The following is a 20261-nucleotide window of genomic DNA, read 5'->3' on the forward strand; positions in this document are numbered from 1 at the left end:
AAAACTTTTTTCTTTAATAAAATGTCCTTGGCACTTCTTTTTCTGTTCTTTGGCCACTTTGCATCAGATTTAGCGATACTGGAAATGTGGGTATTGATCGGTAATCAATCCAATACCAAGTTGTTTCAGGAGCAGTATTGGTCATACCAATGCAGATACTCAATTTTAAAAAAAATCATTGAATGATTAAAGTTTTGATCCCAATTATAATCAGACAAAACCACGGGAGGGCAGTGTAACATATCAATTAAATATTGATTAAATATATCCTTTTGGTTCTAAATTAAATCCTTTGGTTTTTGCCCTTAAGATCCTCCTGTGTCCAGGGACTTATTTTCTGAGTTTGTAAACAATAACAAATATGACAAATGATTTTCTGAGAATTAAAAAATATAACCACTGGAGTATCGACCATATACTGATACTTTACTTTGTAGCGTGCGTTGCTGTCGATATTTGTATCGAGCCACCCACCTTTGTTTACATTAAAGAGCTCCAGTTTAGAGATTAGCATACCCTTCTACGGTGTGTAGTGTAGCATATTTAATATGTTTATCATGAAACTTGTAAGAAACATATTTTATTTGCCACTTAGAGACTGATTTAGAAGTGGCTTTGCACTGTAGAGGGCATTGGCCGCTAGCGAGAATGCTACATATCATTGAAGACGTGTTCGTTCGCTTGTTGTTATCAAATTTGCAGTACGCTGCTAGAATGTGTCATAAACAGGCATGGCATGATATACCGAGTCCATGGTTCTCGCCCGGAAAAGGGTGGAATGCCGTCTCCGGGTTGGGGAGGAGACCCTGCCCCAAGTGGAGGAGTTCAAGTACCTAGGAGTCTTGTTCACAAGTGAGGGAAGAGTGGATCGTGAGATCGACAGGCGGATCGGTGCGGCGTCTTCAGTAATGCGGACGTTGTACCGATCCGTTGTGGTGAAGAAGGAGCTGAGCCGGAAGGCAAAAATCTCAATTTACCGGTCGATCTACGTTCCCATCCTCACCTATGGTCATGAGCTTTGGGTCATGACTGAAAGGATAAGATCACGGGTACAAGCGGCCGAAATTAGTTTCCTCCGCCGTGTGGCGGGGCTCTCCCTTAGAGATAGGGTGAGAAGCTCTGCCATCCGGGAGGAACTCAAAGTAAAGCCGCTGCTCCTCCACATCGAGAGGAGCCAGATGAGGTGGTTCGGGCATCTGGTCAGGATGCCACCCGAACGCCTCCCTAGGGAGGTGTTTAGGGCACGTCCAACCGGTAGGAGGCCACGGGGAAGACCCAGGACACGTTGGGAAGACTATGTCTCCCAGCTGGCCTGGGAACGCCTCTGGATCCCCCGGGAAGAGCTAGACGAAGTGGCTGGGGAAAGGGAAGTCTGGGTTTCCCTGCTTAGGCTGTTGCCCCCGCGACCCGACCTCGGATAAGCGGAAGAAGATGGGTGGATGGATGGATGGATGGGCATGATATACCAGTATTATTATTAGTTTTATAGTCAGCCAAATTTATTTAATTCATTTTGTATATTGTCTTTATTGCGCAAACCTGTTCAGTTTAAAGCCTAACTATTACCTCCCTTTTCATTTGTTACAGATAATCTCACAGAAAGTGACAACAGCAGCTCAGGTAAGACAGTAACTCATTATTAATCATCTGTTTTTATCTTACTGCGTATTCTTTTATATTTTTTTAAGCTATTGTTTATCTTGCATTCAGCACTTATTTATTACCGCACTTGTTTCTGTTAGTTTTTTTATTTAGATATTTTATTATAATTATACAATCTTTTTTTCCCACATTATTTTTGTATTATTACTAAATCATTACCTTGATTTAGTTTTTCTTAGGTTTTTGCACGGTTATTTCTGTAACCAAATACTACTACTTATTTACTGTACGTGTTTAACACAGGAATGGAAAAACCTACCTATTTGTTCAGACCTCGAGGAAGGGGCAGGATTGTAAAAATGGCTCTGCTTCTTACTTCTCCCTTTTGGACATGTTGAATTGTGCGAGTGTCAACATGAGATGTACGCCAATGTTAGCATGTCCTAAATAGAGTAAATAATCTTTGCTTTCCTTTTAGAAACCGAGACAACCAGCGAGGACAGTTCTGACGAACAGGCGGATGGAGAGGACGATAAAGGTGAGCGGCATCAATAGTTTATCGTCACGTGGTGCAGTTGATTATTGCTGATATTAACAACATAATGCTTTGCTAAAGTATTGTTGTATTATTATTACATTTATAGTACTGCAGTGTAGTCACTGTGTTTTGAATAATCACTAGGTGGCAATACGGATACAAAAGATGAAGCAAAAGAAGGAGAAGGTAAGCACAAAACGTATGGCATCTTATTACCAGATAATGTTTGTTACTCAAATATGTTGAATAAAGAAGGCAAATCTTTCTTTGCAGGAAACAAAGAAGCTGTAGAGTCTCAAAACGGTGAGGCACCTGGCAAACATACAAAAAAAAACACCATAAAATGGTGTTAAGTAAAATATGTTTTTAAACAAGGGTTGTCAAAAGTATCGATACTTTGATATCAATATGACAAAACTTCGATACCTGCTTTTCTACTGTGAAGTGAAGTGAATTATATTTATATAGCGCTTTTCTCAAGTGACTCAAAGCGCTTTACATAGTGACACCCAATATCTAAGTTACATTTAAACCAGTGTGGGTGGCACTGGGAGCAGGTGGGTAAAGTGTCTTGCCCAAGGACACAACGGCAGTAACTAGGATGGCACAAGCGGGGAATCGAACCTGCAACCCTCAAGTTGCTGGCACGGCCACTCTACCAACCGAGCTATGCCGCCCTGTGTTGTCAGTACCGTATTTTCATGTATATATCGGTATAATTTTCCTTAGCGAGCTGCTTCAATTCTCTTTTCACATTGTCATTATGTGGTATTGTTTTTAGAATTTTGAGGACAAACGTTAATTTATTCCATTTTGGAATGACGCTGTAAGATAACACGTGGAAAAAGTGAAGCACTGTGAATACCTTTCCTGATGCACTGTAATAATAAACACCAACTTTTAATATCTGCCAACCATTTTTTTAATTGCAGAGGCTGGCGTCGCTTCTCCAGATCATTTAAATGGGAAAGGTAATGTAAATAATTAAACAGATAAATGTGATGTTTACCTCATCCTGTTGTCATTTTACGCCATGCCATTTCAGCAGCAGAGAAGAACACCCACGTATGCTGTGAAAAATGCAAAGACATACAACAGGTGAGCTCACCCATGTTTTACGGAGCCAGTTGTAGTACTGCAGTGTGTGTAAAGCGGTGCTTATCAATTATAACATTTTTACAAGTACACCTCTGCACATCGCTGTATCATTTTTAAACAAAGAAAGAAAATGAATCAATTTACAACAGTGTTGTAAATTGTTACTGTAACGCCGTTATTTTCGGTGGTAACTAGTAGTCCAACGTGTTTTTTTTTGGGACGGCGTGGCGCGGTTGGGAGAGTGGCCGTGCCAGCAACCCGAGGGTCAATGGTTCAATCCCCACCTAGTACCAACGTCGTCACGTCCGTTGTGTCCTTGAGCAAAACACTTCACCCTTGCTCCTGATGGGTGTTGGTTAGCACCTTGCATGGCAGCTCCCTCCATCAGTGTGTGAATGGGTGAATGTGGAAGTAGTGTCAAAGCACTTTGAGTACCTTGAAGGTAGAAAAGCGCTATACAAGTATAATCCATTTACCATTTATAATAGTTTTATTACATTGTGGTTTTAGTCTGTAACAGGAAAAGGTTAAACTGCATCAATTGACCTGAAATTCAAAGGAATTACAACTAAAAATACAACTAAATACACTCAATAACCACTAGGCCACCTACTCAGCGGCCTAGTGGTTAGAGTGTCCGCCCTGAGATCGGTAGGTTGTGAGTTCAAACCCCGGCCGAGTCATACCAAAGACTATAAAAATGGGACCCATTACCTCCCTGCTTGGCACTCAGCATCAAGGGTTGGAATTGAGGGTTAAATCACCAACAATGATTCCCGGGCGCGGCGCCGCTGCTCCACTCACCTGCACGGGGTGAACAAGGGGATGTGTCAAATTCAGAGGACAAATATCACCACATCTAGTGTGTGTGTGTGTGTGTGCGTGCGTGCGTGCGTGCGTGCGTGCGTGCGTGCGTGCGTGCGTGCGTGCGTGCGTGCGTGCGTGCGTGCGTGCGTGCGTGCGTGCGTGCGTGCGTGCGTGCGTGCGTGCGTGCGTGCGTGCGTGCGTGCGTGCGTGCGTGCGTGCGTGTGTGTGTGACAATCATTGGTACTTTAAATAATAATACATTTTAATTGATCAGCAACATTAACTCCAGGGCACAATATATAAAACACATTAACCTACAAAACAATTTTGGTTAATTTATTTTATTTTTTTATCAATTGAGGAAGTCAGGATTAACTGTTTAAATAGGCACATTTTGCAGTGCACAGCTTTGGGGTTTGAAGCATGGTCCTGATAAAGCATGTTCCCCGGAGTCACACGCGCACATACTAGCACTAATACTCAGTGTTGGGACTAATGCTTTACAAAGTAAAGCATTACTGTAACGCCGTTATTTTTGGCGGTAACTAGTAGTCTAACGTGTTATTTTTTCATATATCAGTTACCGTTACTACATGATGCGTTACTGCGTTATTTTACGTTAGTTTTTATATAGTATCGGCTAGAAACTGAGAAGGTCTGTGTGTGTGTTATTGGAGAGCTGCAGAAGAGGCGCGCTGTGTGTGTTTGTGTCGGGGGGGGGGGCTTGTCTGTGTTTACTAACAAAGTCGAGTTTCTTATAATGGAGATATTCTCACTACTTTTCTTTTGTCGAGCACAAAGAAAAGAACATTTTTGTTAAATGTAAGTTGTGTCTTGGATCAAAGATCATATCTACTGCCCAAAACGGCAATTCAAATCTGCTGAAACAGCTACAAAAGCAACATGCTTCGACGAAGCTAGTAAAGAGAGATACAGACTCCGATGCCACTTCACCATCACTTAAGGATTTTAAAAGAGGCACTGCTAGCCAGGACAACAATGATAGAGCCATTGTAGCGTATGTGCTAGAAGACAGGCAGGCTATTTCTACAGTGGGGTCAACCGATTTTAGGCAGCTGGACACAGTGGACAGTGAGTACATAAACATGGAAAGCGAGCTAAAAAAACACTCAAAATTCTGCCTCTGATCATCATTCAGCAGTCAAGGTGCACACTCTGTCAATTCTCTTATATACTCTTTAATCTCGACTTTTAGAGTGTTTAATTATCACATCACTCTAAATGTATAGACTATAAAATTCACAAACATGAAGAGGGATTCTAGTGGGCTAGGCCAATCTTTCTTTATCTCTAAACTAAAACTGGAGAAATGCGTAAAGTGTCCTGGGCTTTAGTACATTGTTGATCTCCTGAAGACATGATTTAATTTTACAAGTCCTTGAGAGAGAAAAAAACGCCTGGTTAGGCGTGTGTATAGCAGTATGTGTGCTGTATATAATGACATGACATATAATCATGTCATGTGAGCCTTCTTTGGGTGAAGCCAGGTTTACAGCTATGTTGTGACATGTTGTTTTTATACGGTTTGGTACTTATGTATGTTATGTTGCAGCTATTTAAAATAGTTTTGTCAATGTGTCCTGGCCCGAAATAAATTGGCCCTTTGAAACATATCTTTGTCTTTGTGTGTTGTACGTAGACCACATTGCTTTGCAAAATTCAGTGTTGCAAATGCATGTCAAGTTTATCAACAGATTGTATTATTCTGCAGTGCAATAACAGTACTGAAATGAAGGTTAAAAGGGCATTAATGGGAGCCTTTAAAAAGAAAAAGAAGTAACGTATTTTCCGCACTTTAATGCGCACCGGATTATAAGGCGCACCTTCAATGAATGGCCTATTTTAAAACTTTGTTCATATATAAGGCGCACCACATTATAAGGTGGATTGATTGATACTTTTATTAGTAGATTGCACAGTACAGTACATATTCCGTACAATTGACCACTAAATGGTAACACCCGAATAAGTTTTTCAACTTGTTTAAGTCGGGGTCCACGTTAATCAATTCATGGTACAAATATATACTATCAACATAATACAGTCATCACACAAGTTAATCATCATAGTATGTACATTGAATTATCTACATTATTTACAATCCGGGGGGCGGGATGAGGAGCTTTGGTTGATATCAGAACTTCAGTCATCAACAATTGCATCAACAGAGAAATGTGGACATTGAAACAGTGTAGGTCTTATTTAGTAGGATATGTACAGCCAGCAGAGAACATAGTGAGTTCACATAGCATAAGAACAAGTATATACATTAGAAATACATTTGAGTTGTTTATAATCCGGGGAGATGGGATGTGAATGGAGGAGGGTATTAGTAAAGTGTTGAAGTTGCCTGGAGGTGTTGTTTTAGAGCGGTTTTGAAGGAATATAGAGATGCACTTACTTTTACACCTGTTGGGAGTGCATTCCACATTGATGTGGCATAGAAAGAGAGAATAGAATAGACGCTACAGTAAAGGCTGGGGTTACGTTATGCATCCTTTAGATGGAGCTGCGCTTAAGGGAATGTCAACAAAACAGTCAGGTCAGTCAAACTTTATTAATAGATTACAAACCAGCGTTCTGACAACTCCGTTCACTCCCAAAATGAATAAACAGCTGTTTTATTATTTTACCCGATTCAATAAACACGTAAAAAACTGTCTGATACTGTTACGGTAAATCAAAGGTTAGTGCAATCACAATATAGTAACACTCGAAATAGTGCAAAGCAATAATATATCAATAACTCAACGTTGCTCAAACGATAATGTCACACAACACAACACACAAAATAAACATGTAAAGCTTATTTATTAAGTTATCCCTCATTCCTCATCAAATTCTTCTTTAGTGTTCGAATCAAACAGTTGGGCGAATACGGCATCTCGTCGAAGTCGTCATTAAACGAGTCAGTGTCGCTGCTGTTAAAGTTAAATTCTCTCGCTGCTGCTCTATTCCCGTGTTCTACTGTGTGACTGAATCGCCTTGAGTTTAAACTCTGCGTCGTAAGCGTGTCTCTTAATAGGAGCCATTTTGGGGTCTTTACATAAACACACAGAAACGGCACGCCTCCCGCAGTCATATATCCCAGCATGCACCGCGCGCTTCTTCTTCTACGAGCTACGGGGGAAAATAAGGTCTGCGGCTGCTTACCGTAGAAGAAGAAGCATACTTCTACGGGGGAAAATGAAGTTGTCGGCTGCTTACCGTAGGAGAAGCGCGCTTCTTTTACATGGGAAAATTAAGTCGGCAGCTGCTTATCGTAGAAGAAGAAGCACACTTTTTCTTCTACGGGGGAAAATGAAGTCGGTGGCTGCTTACCGTAGTTGCGAGACCTGTTGTGGCTCAATATTGGTCCATACTGTATATAAGGCGCACCGGATTATAAGGCGCACTGTCAGCTTGTGAGAAAATTTGAGGTTATTAGGTGCGCCTTAAAGTGCGGAAAATACGATAACTAAAAAGTTACTTTTCACAGTAACGCATTACTTTTTGGTGTTAGTAACTGAGTTAATTTTGAAATAAAGTAACTAGTAACAGTAAGTAGTTACTGGTTTTCAGTAACCAACCCAAAACTGCTAATACTACTATTTGAGAAGCACCGAGGGAACCCACGCATTCACGGGGAGAACATGCAAACTCCACACAGAAAGATCCCGAGCCTGGATTTGAACCCAGGACTCCAGGACCTTCGTATTGTGAGGCAGACGCACTAACCCCTCTTCCACCGTGATTGGCAACACTAAATTGGCCCTAGTGTGTGAAAGTGAGTGTGAGTGTTGTCTGTCTATCTGTGTTGGCCCTGCGATGAGGTGGCGACTTGTCCAGGGTGTACCCCGCCTTCCGCCCGATTGTAGCTGAGATAGGCGCCAGTGCCCCCTGCGCCCCCGAAAGGGAATAAGCGGTAGGAAATGGATGGATGGAGAAGCACCGATGTAAAGGAATATTGCCATGTTAAAATCAAAAGCTTGACCAAAAAATGTTCATCCATCCATCCATCCATTTTCTACCGCTTATTCCCTTTTGGGGTCACGGGGGGCGCTGGCGCCTATCTCAGCTTCAATCAGGCGGAAGGCGGGGTGCACCCTGGACAAGTCGCCACCTCATCGCAGGGCCAAAAAATGTTCAACAATAGTCAAATTGTGTTAAATTTGGACAAAATTACTGTACATTTGCAGATTCGGGGGATGCAATAAGTAATACTAATGAGAACTACAGAATAATCCTAATTAAAATGTTTAATGTGAGAAAAGTATTGACACAACCGAATTGTTCTGTTGCTTTTGTGTTGAATGTAATCCATGTATTTACTTGTGTGTAGACTCATGGCAGTGAATTGGTTACACCCAAGATAATCAAAGGAAAATATCAGTAAGTTGGGCTTCTCCAAAATCATGCCTTACTTACCCGTGCACAATCACACTGAGTGTGTGTGCGCGTGTGTGTTGCAGAGTGCAGCTGGAAGGAGAAGGGACATTTGAGTGTTCGGTCACCAGGCTGGTGTTTGAAGCATCTGAGCGAGTTCTTGTACGATACTCCATCGTGTCCTGGTCCAAGTATGGCTCGTACCTTAAGGAGTCCTGGAAACTGGCTGGACCTATCTTTGACGTGGAGACGGACAAGGACGCGTCCGTCCTGAAGTCGATCCAGTTTCCTCACTCCATCTGCCTGGCCGGTGAGCAAACGCCTTTTTTCAGTCAATGGACTTCTAGACTGAATACCGTTCCCTCTAAAAGTTTAGATGTACATTATTGGTACATTTTTTTTGTCTATAGAGAGCCTAACTGTTGTTTCAACATATATTATTATTTAAGGTTGCGTACTTTTGACGATATAAATTATATACAAATGCATGTTGATGACACTTTTTAGCTGTATCCCGCAAAATTGACAGCAACTTCAACGCAATGCAGCATTCTTGCTTGCGAACTAACAGCTAACGTCCCTCCACAGGGCTAAGCCACTTCTAAGTCAGCAATTCTCGCCTCTATGGCGGCAAATAAACGTTGTTTGTTCCAGGTGTCATTATCACTGGACGACAAGGAATAGTTAAACATGCTATACTACACACTTGTAGGAAGATATGCTAATTGCTAAGCTAGAGCTCTTAAATGTAAAAAGAGGTGGGCGGATTGATACAAATTTCAACAGTAACAATAGTTAAGTTTAGTATTTTATCATAAAAAATATTTTGTTATTTTTGTTATCGATTGCAAACCCAGGTAAAAAGGGCAAAATCAAAATAATTGATCTCAGAGCCAATTTTAGGAAATCATTTGAATAATTAATATTGTTACACTGCTATGTTGTGTTTTTGTCTGATTAAAATTGATCATAAATGAATTAATTCAATGATAGCTGAAACATGTGACAACAGAAAGTAACCAGTTATTAACAGTAAATTAGCAAGTCGATTGATCATAGTTTGAAGAAAATAATACAAGCAGAAATTACGTCAGCAGCTAAATTCATAGCTTTTGCAACCCATATTGAAATAGTTAAATTATCATTTGCATACCGTGGAAGTCGCTTCTTAGCGGTCCCACTGACTGACACTTCACAGGAGCCAGGCGTGCAAAGTTTTCTTTCTCTCCCCCTGCTCTTGGCCGCTCACTGTTAAAGACGACAGATGATTAGATTAACACGTACCACCTGGGAAATGTAATCACCTGTCAGCTGTGTCTCGCCGTCAGCACATGCCCCCCCCACCCAATGGTGCTCGTCCTCAGCACCATAGACAGAGGTGGTGACCTTTGTTCCTGCAGGCGCGCTGGCCACACCTCCCTCCACACATACGAAATAATATATTGTGATGTATTTTGTTATCACAGATTATATGTCGCAATACATATTTTAGGACATATCGACCCAAAACCATAATAATATTAATATATACAGTATATATATATATATATATATATAAGTATATGTAGGTGTGGGAAAAATTACAAGACTAAATGACTCTGAAACCAATAAGGAATGTAACTGTCGCAAGAAAGTCGTTTAGTCTTCACCAGACTAAACGACTCTGAAACCAATAAGGAATGTAACTGTCGCAAGAAACCTGATTGCCCTCTCAACGGAGGGTGCTTACAGACATCAGTCGTTTACCAAGCAAAGGTAACACGCAAGGACATTAACACATCCGACACGTACGTAGGATTAACCGAAGGAGCGTTCAAAACAAGATGGAATAATCACAACGCCTCCTTTAGAAACCAGACTTTGCGGAATTCTACAGAACTCAGCAAACACATTTGGAACCTCAAAGACAATAATGTTGAATATTCAATAACATGGCAAATTCTTGCATCCAGCACACCTTACAACAGTGGTAATAAAAGATGCAACCCATGCTTAAAAGAGAAACTGTTTATTATATATCATCCAGATCTATCATCCCTCAACAAGCGCAGTGAAATCATTTCAACATGCCGCCACAGACGGAAACACCTCCTAGGTAACACATGAGCCAATCACCACACCCTACGCCTGCTTGTACCCACCCACTCTGTGCTCTATATAAACCATTGTATGTGAATGCTTCCATTAAAATCTCCTGATGATTGAGGGAACCCCTCATGAAACAGTTCTGTAGAGACAAAGTAGTCTTGTAATTTTTCCCACACCTACATATTGCGCTCTACCACGGTATCGAGCACTATTCTCTGGATAATCCAATCAAGACATATATATATATATATATATATATATATATATATATATAAATAAATGTGTTTACATATTTGTATACATATATATATTATATTATATATATATATATATATATATATATATATATATATATACATATATATATATATATATATATAATGTATTTTATAGTTTGCAACCGCTATTAGTGTTTTGACTGTGGCGTAATTGTGGTAATTCAATTAAAAAGCATTTTTTTTCTTTGACTCACTGCCGCCAGAGAAGCCTGCCTTACACTTGGGAGACATAATGAGGTGCAGAAAGTGAACTAAGGTTATCCTTGCTCAGTAGAGCTGTGCAGGAGCACATACTGTATTGCTATGGAGCACGAGACACAGACTACATTCTTGCAGCACGCATGCTGTATTTGTCAGCCGTGTGCAGGAACTAGTTGTCCAGCTGGAAAATACGTCCCAAAATGATGTTGTAAAGTTACTGCGTTTGCGACCGCTTGTACATTTGAAGATAAACATTTGCTATTATTTGGTGTTTTGTGTAAAGTAAATTAACTTGTAACTTTTTTGCAAAAAAGATGCAGAAAATGGGATGACCTTCGGCATGCTGCACGTCAAGAACAAGCGTCCGTTCATAGAACCTGCGGCAGATCACACAGGCAGCCATATTAAGTGGCACGTGACGTCTCTGTCACCCGTCGGGCCTATGGTCAAGACAAACAAGCCCGTGGAGCACCACGGGGTGGTTCTGATCTACAAACAGCTTGCTAATGACGACAACAAATACAGCTTCCACATCTACTTGGCCACCAACAGCTCTGAAATCAAGGTTGCTGAAGACTGTGTTAAAAAGTTCATTTCCATGCTAATTGGTGTGAAGGTGTTAGCGGTCACTCATCGTATGTTTTTTTTTTTAACGCAGGACATACACAAGCAAGTGGGAAAATACAAAAAACGTTACATCCAGATAGAAAAACCTCCCACTTGTAAGCTGACAGAAGGAACGTATCGCCTCCTCAGTGAGCCCGAAGGGGCCATTGAACCTCAGGTTGGTTTTGTTACACCCTAAGCCAGGGGTGGGCATTACGTCGATCGCGATCGACTGGTCGATCTCGGAGGGTGTGTCAGTCGATCTCAAGCCAGGCATTAAAAAATAGACATAAAAATGAGCAATCATCAATCATACCAAGACTTCACTTTCGTCAGTTGTTTGACATTCTCGGCACCCGAGGATCTTGTGAGATGACGCTGGCTGCTGCGAGCTCATATTTAAGAAAAAAATCACTAACAGGGCGGACGCAGAGAAACACATTTTATTTCTAGAGACTCCGTACCTACTGTCAAAACTCTAAAGACCGACTGCACAGTTCCTGTCTTCACCATAAAAGACCTGTTTCATCCTGCCTGTGCTAACAAAATAAGAGTCTCAGAAAGCTAGCGTGCACAAGCTAGCAAGCTACGGAGTTTGATGCCAATGTATTTCTCCCCCGCCCTCAGCGACCGCTTTCTCACTTGCTTGCCCACCCGCACACTCACTGACGTCACTCACCTGCTGCCAGACATTAAAGGGCCACACACATATGCTACTCTCATAACAAAGTGTTTAAAAACGAGTATGCAAGTTGGACAAATGAGATGCCAAATCCAACCACTTTCATGTGGTATTGGACAGAAAGGAGGACTTTTTTTTTTCCTCCATTTGAAAATGCGGACGTTATCAGCACCACTGTCTAATTCCAATCAATGCAAGTCATCAGAATCAGGTAATACACCAACTTATATTCTTGTCTTCATGAAAGAAAGGAATCTATGTGTGTTAAACATGCTTGTATTATCATTAAACACCATTAACTTGTTAACAAAAATGTCTCTTTCATAAATAAATAAATATAAATTATAAATAGGAATGAGGTAGATCTCCTCGACTTGGTCAATTGAAAAGTAGCTCGCCTGCAGAAAAAGTGTGAGCGCCCCTGCCCTAAGCAGTACTCTCTTCCACACTACAGCTCGGGATGGGTACTGAATTTGGTACTTTTATTGGTACCGACAAAAGTTTGTCTGTGTACTGGGTACCGGTTCACGTTAAATCAAACTGGACCATTATTCGATACCTTTTGTTGCACTTGACATCACGTCCGGTTGCAGACTCGCCACCGGCACAAGCATTTGGCGGGGAAACAAGCAGTCAAGCACTCAGTTCGGACTCAACCTGACTAACTCTAAGTAATGTTGCAATTTTCCATACCAACAAAGCAAGAAGGCGCTCAAATGTACAAAAAGGCTACACTTTTCAAAATGATTTACCTTAATGCTAACTTACTTTTGATTTGCCATAGACATCTAAAGATTAGCATTTTACATTACATTTTTAACACCTCTAAATTTGGTATTTAAAACTACAACTAAGGCACACATTACACATTTCAAACAGCTGGTGTGTACTAAACGTAATACTTGTGGTTTAAACACTTTGTAAGGCTCGACAAAGTACTAGGTTGAACCTAATGGCAAAGACTATTTCCTGGCTAAGGCAACACACTGCAGTCTTTACAATACTTTCTTCTAAGGTCTCGGAATCGTGATCTTACGCAAAGTCTAGTGTATATATATATATATATATATATATATATATATATATATATATATATATATATATGAATATGTATACATATATGCATATGTACAGTATGTATGTGTGTATATATATATATATATAATACGGTATGCATATATGTGTAGATATATTTATATATGTGTATATATATATATATATATGTATGTATATATATTAGGGGTGTAACGGTACGTGTATTTGTATTGAACCGTTTCGGTACGGGGGTTTCGGTTCGGTTCGGAGGTGAACCGAACGACACAGACATATAAGTAGCGCACCACAAGTTGTGTAAACCATGCACACCAAGGCACCATGAATTAATTTACGTGGACCCCGACTTAAACAAGTTGAAAAACTTATTGAGGTGTTACCATTTAGTGGTCAATTGTACGGAATATGTACTGTGCAATCTACTAATAAAAGTTTCAATCAATCAAAAAAACAACAACACACGGCATCAATTGTACGGAATATGTACTGTACTGTGCAATCTACTAATAAAAGTTTCAATCAATCAAAAAAACAACAACACACGGCATGCTAGCAACGACTGGGCTATGATAGACTGACCACACCTCCTCTTTTCACGGGATATGTCCTCTTTGCGGAGCTGTCCCGGTGGAGTTTCTTAAATGCCTCGAATGTCCGGCATTTTAAGTTATGGTTGTGTGTATTTTCAATGTACGTTCAGGGTTAGGAAGGGGTTAAAAAAAAAAAAAAAGTGGTGCACACAGCGTTAACATTCGTGAGGGCGGGGCAGAGACAGAGAGCGCGAGAGAGTTATGATAAACGCGCATGCGTCGCCAGGCTCTGCTTTTTATCCATTGATTAACCGGATTACATTTTTTATTATCTATAGCAGGGGTGTCAAAAGTATGCCCCGGAGGCCATTTGCGGCCCACAGCTAATGTTTTAAAGGCCCACGGCACATTCTAAAAATACTATTAAAATAAACAAAAACAAACAAAAGTGAAATAAAATTTTTTAAAGGCTAAATGTAATTTAGAAAAACTTGCAACGTTTACTAATAAAACAATGCTGTTTTTTTTTTTTTTCAAACTGTCATTGTTTAAAACATAATATTGAATCAAAATCAATGTTATTATGAATTATTGATCCATCCAAGTTTCCGATTACTTCACATCAAATATTCCACTTAGAAAATTATTTTTGGTGGAAGATTTAGCAAATTTGTTAAATAAGTAATCAAAAAATGTATATTTTGTTTTTTTCTTACTGTACCGAAAATGAACCGAACCGTGACCTCTGAACCGAGGTACGTACCGAGCCGAAATTTTTGTGTACCGTTACACCCCTAATTACACCCCTAATATATATACATATATATATATATATATATATATATATATATATATATATCTCTCTCTCTCTCTCTCTCTCTCTCTCTCTCTCTATATATATATATATTTACACATGTATATGTGTGTGTATGTATGTATGTATGTATATGTATGTATATGTATATATATATATATATATATATATATATATATATATATATATATATATATATATAAAATACAATACAGTACATGCAAATGAGACACAGATGTATAAGAAAACAAGATATTAACTGAACAGCATCGCTCAGTGTTAAGTACAAAAGGGAGATTATTTTCTTAAACAATTAACATTAACACATTCGAACAACACAAAAATACCCAAAATTGGCACCGTCGATTGAAATGTGAAAGGTACCCATCCCTAACTACACCTACATTCATTGGCATAGTGATACTTCAAATGCAAATACTGCCATCTTGTGGTCGTAAGACAAACTGAGCAGGCAGTCAGTAGGTAGCCCACAGCCATTAACGCAAATCTTTTATGACCTGGTGTTAAATAAAAACCCTGGGGTTCATTTTTAATTTAATATTTCATTTCATTTAAATTTTCCTGAGGGAACTCCTGAAGGAATCAATAAAGTACTATCTATCCATTTGCTTCTGTAATATAGCGACGTTATGAAGTGATGGGACTTCCTGTCTGTCTGCAGGTTTTGGAGTTCACCCTGACAATGACCAAGATGAAAGGTTTTTTCGAGGTTTTCTTTGAAAATCCCCCGCCTTTCCAGTTGTCTCTCAAAAATAGCACAGACAAGACAGTGTGGTCAACAACTATCCGAGAAGGTAAGAATGAACGAATGTTGCTGACGAAACAGTTGTAGACAATAGGTTCAAAATGAAGTACTTCCATATAGTGTGTCTGGTATTATGTTTTATTGACTGGTTTAAAGGGCGTTTTATTAAGAGGCCCGGTAAAATCTGCCTCGCATGAATTACCATGAATTGATTAACGTGGACCCCGACTTAAACAAGTTGAAAAACTTATTCGGGTGTTACCATTTAGTGGTCAATTGTACGGAATATGTACTGAACTGTGCAATCTACTAATAAAAGTTTCAATCAATCAACAAGTGGCCATGCAAATGTGACATGACAAAGAAAACTAACCCGAGCAATTCTGTTTACATTTTATTTCAGTTGTATAATGAATCAGTAACAATATTTTTTTTGGATATTGTGAAGTTTTTAAATGTTGTCCTACGATGTGCGTGTGTTTCATTTGTGGACGTCTCCGCCCTGTCAGGTGACTGTGTGGGCAAGCCTGAGAAAAAATCAAGGAAAAGGAAAAACAGTAAGTTCTCTTCCAAGAAGCTTTCACTTGGCCCCAAAGCACAAATAGATGGCATTTTTCTTTGCACAGGGAATGACGTAAGTTCATAGGTTGTCTGACATCGCAATGTAAAAATGTTTTTTTTTTTTAGGCAGACGGAGTAGCAACCCCTCAGAAGATGAAGCAGACTATAAAAAATACAAATTAAAGGCCGACTCAGGTAGGTTTTTTTAACATTTTTTTTTACTTAACTTAATGATCATTTAAAACAATTTTTTATAACTTAAATATAATATTACAATAATAATAATTAATGTGAATTTCAATATCACCTCAGAAACCTAAATTCAGGTAAATAGGATTTTGTTTATGTAATATTATGATTTTGATATTACAACTTTTTTTTAACTTTTATGGTAGAAAATTACTATGTTGATTTCATAACCAAATTTATTACCATATTAATACTATTGTATCTTGTAATTTTACCTTTTCAATGTAATAGTATGATTTGTATTTCTGCCGTTTAATATTAGGACTTTTTTCCTGTTTTATCTTTTATGTATTACATTTTTTCTTCAAAATATTGCAGCTTTTCCTGAAGCCAAAATAGATAGGGCCCAACTGTGAGATTATAAACGTCACTAGGAGAAAAATCATACTTTTGAAAAAATAAAATTATTGTATTATGGGTGATTTCTTTTTTTAAATTGTAATTTTACAAAGATATGGTTGTACATTTGGAATAGACTTTATTGTCATTATATTTGTGTAAAAATATAATGCATGAAACGACAGAAATAAATGTAATTTTCAGAGATTAAAGTTGGAAAAAAATTCAGTAAATTCTAAATTTACAAGAACAAGGTCGAAATGAAATGTAATGGATTTACAGGAACAAAATTGTATATTTTACAAAGTAAAGTCCAGATATTTGAAGGGAAAATATTACAGTAAAATGTTTATTTGTGACTGAATGTTGATGATACCAGAATACTTAATTTTACATCAGGAAAGTTCATATTTTACACGTTTAGTTTTTGTTTTTTCTCAAGAATTAAGGTGTGGTATTAGTAAAAAAAAAAAAAAAAAAGTACCGGTAATTATTTAAAGAAATTAAAATTACGAATGAAATAATTTTTGATTTCAGAGAATAAAGTTAGAATATTCTTCTTTCCTTCACAATATTGCAACTTTTTTTGTCTTCCTGAAGCTAAAATAAATGTCAGTCTTTCTTAATTAGTCATGCAGTGACACCTTTGTGTATTTCCTGTCTCCTCCAAGACCACGAGAAAGTTCCCGCTCCGATCAACCAGGACCTGTCGGAGAAGCAGCTGCTGCAGGTGGCCAAACGTCTGGGCAAGGAGTGGAAACAGGCGGCCATCTTTCTGGGCCTAATCAGCCGAGAGCTGGATGACATCCAGGCGGCCGAGAAGGACGTGACCATGCAGAAGCTGAAAATGCTGGTGGAGTGGAAGACCAAAAAGGGGCCGGGGAAGGCCACCGCCTTGCAGCTGCTCAAGTGCTTGGAGGAGCTGGACGACTTACCTGTTGATGTCCATCAAATCCTCAATGGTAAGATTTAGCAGGAAACTAATATACACTTAGAAAGCATGCAGTGTGTAGACAAAACTGTATTCCAAAGCAGCTACTGCCATCTTGTGGTGTAGATGACCAATTACACCAGTGCGTTTTGTATTTGTTTTTATGTTATTTAAAGACCCTGGTGTCTTTTACCAGGAAATAACCCTTTGAGACCAAGAATATTTTTTTCAGTCCTGACCAAGAGGTAGCGAAGTTTCACACAGTTACAAAAAGAAACCCTTTAAGTTACATGAGTAAGTACAGATTAAATAAATTAAAACGTTCACATTATTTAGGCAGTAGTCTGGACTTAAAAGCACTTAAGAAACAAACTTCTCAGTCTATTTGCAACAGTGTCCAAGCAAAAGGACCTTAGTGGAGGAAGGGACAGATTGACAGTTGATTTTTTTGATGGAGTATAAGTCAGCTGTTCTCTGTGTGATTCAAATATGAATGTAAGGAGGCAGTAGTCCAAGCAGAGCCTTGTAAATGAGATGGCCATCCCACTCGTGTCTTGAGTACAAGTCACAGTAATGTGTATACAATTTATAATGAGCCTTACAGAAGCTTGGGTATAAATGTCACAACATTGGAAGACATGAAGATGAAGCATTCATATAAAAAACAGCAAAATTCTGCATGAGGTGACAACTTGTCCGGCTGGTATGGGCTCCAGCAAAGTTACGCAGCAATATTTTCGTCGGGAGTCGGGGCAGATTTTTTAGCATTACCCTGACAAATTGTCTAGTTTGACCGCACGGACCACCATCGAAATAATTATATATAATATATCAGTGGTTCTCAACCTTTTTCCAGTGATGTACCCCCTGTGAACATTTTTTTAATTCAAGTACCCCTAATCAGAGCAAAGCATTTTTGGTTAAAAAAAAAAGGAGATAAAGAAGTAAAATACAGCACTCTGTCATCAGTTTATGATTTATTAAATTGTATAACAGTGCAAAATATTGCTCATTTGTAGTGGTCTTTCTTGAACTATTTGGAAAAAAAGATATATAAAAATAACTAAAAACTTTTTGAAAAATAAACAAGTGATTCAATTATATATATATTTTTCTATACATAGAAGTAATCATCAACTTAAAGTGCCCTCTTTAGGGATTGTAATAGAGATCCATCTGGAGTCATGAACTTAATTCTAAACATTTCTTCACAAAAAAAGAAATCTTTAACATCAATATTTATGGAACATGTCCACAAAAATCTAGCTGCCAACACTGAATATTGCATGGTTGCATTTCTTTTCACAGTTTATGAACTTACATTCATATTTTTTTGAAGTATTAGTCAATAAATATATTTATAAAGGATTTTGGAATTGTTGCTATTTTTAGAATATTTAAAAAAAAAAAATCTAACGTACCCTTTGGCATACCTTCAAGTACCCCCAGGGGTACGCGCACCCCCATTTGGGAACCACTGTAATATATCATATATCGCATATCGCATTTGATGGCAAGCCAAGGCCAACAGTAAAATTACCGCCACATTTTCTTCAGCATAACTCCATATTGCATTCAACCTGACGCACCGCATTCTCTTCCATGAACGCACATCACCATCTTTCAGTGCAGAGTGCAATTCTATGAGCCAACCCACATTATACACAAACCACGTTACGCATAAATCAAATAGCCTACTACCATGTCAATACGCAAATAAAAAATCCTTACATGTAGTGCATTATATTGTGCCAAGCAAATACCAACCCATATGTGTTTGATGCACATACAGTACCAGAAACCGCAATTAGCCGTGCTAATGTTGGAACGCATTTCCTCAGCGTATCGGCATATTGAGAACGAAATAAGCATTGACACTACCGATATCCACATAGGTTATATTTGTCGAAAATACATTTTGCCCTGTCAGTTGGATGACACATGGACATACAGATTAACGAGCACATATTTCCCCCGTTAGCCTATATGTCGATGTGTCATTGACCAGGCCAGCATGATAAGTATTACACTAGTGTGAGGGTGCTTTGCTCCTAAGCACACGAGCTTTGTTAGACAAGGTCATAGACTGTATTGGACAATATAGTTTTCGCACAAAATATCAAGTTCCATTTATTACAAATAATAAGAAAACGTGAATGCTTGACTTATCTATCAAGGAGGAAATTATCAAGTTTAGCGCTAGATGAAAAAAATCTTCTCCGCCTTCAATCGTCTCCATCTTACAAAGGCATCCCCGATACAAATCCTCGTTTTGTTCCTGGATTTGTCATGAATAAGTGGTGAATTGTAGCGACGCCTTTTAGATTTACTAAGGTCTGAAATGTTTAGTAACTTTACCAGTGGCAGGAGCTCGACGAAGGTGGCGGTGCGTAACTGGCAAAATGGATGTGACACACTCACAGACATTCTAATTGGTCAAACAATAAAAGGGGGGGCATCGAAATGAAAACAATAACAAGATTTCGGGGCTGTAAATCAAATTTTGAAATGAGCATATCCCAGCTGAACTACTGTTATCAGTTATAGAGGTATTCGAAAAGAACATGGTTTATTAATGCCTTTTGACATCAGGGCCATTTAATGATGACTTGACATGAAATGACTACATATGGAACCTTTAAAACCAAACAATAACATTTTTAAATTAATTGTAAAATGAACTGAGAGCCATTGAAGGGATGCTAAAATGGAGACAATGTGCTCATGTTTTT

The 20261-nt window shown here is 38.8% G+C and overlaps 1 protein-coding gene across 4 annotated transcripts in view; it reads left to right on the forward strand.

The window, feature by feature from the left end:
- The window catches only part of si:dkeyp-97b10.3 (uncharacterized), a 36144-nt gene that overhangs the window by 14351 nt on the left and 1532 nt on the right, over window positions 1-20261 (forward strand). The window contains exons 3-16 of one of the 4 annotated variants that reach the window (XM_061878660.1): window positions 1588-1620; window positions 2081-2140; window positions 2285-2326; window positions 2414-2443; window positions 3067-3111; window positions 3186-3238; window positions 8388-8437; window positions 8518-8741; window positions 11313-11563; window positions 11657-11782; window positions 15366-15498; window positions 15959-16006; window positions 16137-16205; window positions 17270-17560. In XM_061878660.1, coding sequence (XP_061734644.1) covers window positions 1588-1620; window positions 2081-2140; window positions 2285-2326; window positions 2414-2443; window positions 3067-3111; window positions 3186-3238; window positions 8388-8437; window positions 8518-8741; window positions 11313-11563; window positions 11657-11782; window positions 15366-15498; window positions 15959-16006; window positions 16137-16205; window positions 17270-17560 — 1455 coding nt within the window. The remainder of the gene's footprint in view (window positions 1-1587; window positions 1621-2080; window positions 2141-2284; window positions 2327-2413; window positions 2444-3066; window positions 3112-3185; window positions 3239-8387; window positions 8438-8517; window positions 8742-11312; window positions 11564-11656; window positions 11783-15365; window positions 15499-15958; window positions 16007-16136; window positions 16206-17269; window positions 17561-20261) is intronic. The other 3 variants (XM_061878662.1, XM_061878664.1, XM_061878663.1) reach the window with 3 other exon arrangements.

The sequence above is a fragment of the Nerophis ophidion genome, linkage group LG18, assembly GCF_033978795.1.
Source record: "Nerophis ophidion isolate RoL-2023_Sa linkage group LG18, RoL_Noph_v1.0, whole genome shotgun sequence".
NCBI classification, from domain to species: domain Eukaryota; kingdom Metazoa; phylum Chordata; class Actinopteri; order Syngnathiformes; family Syngnathidae; genus Nerophis; species Nerophis ophidion.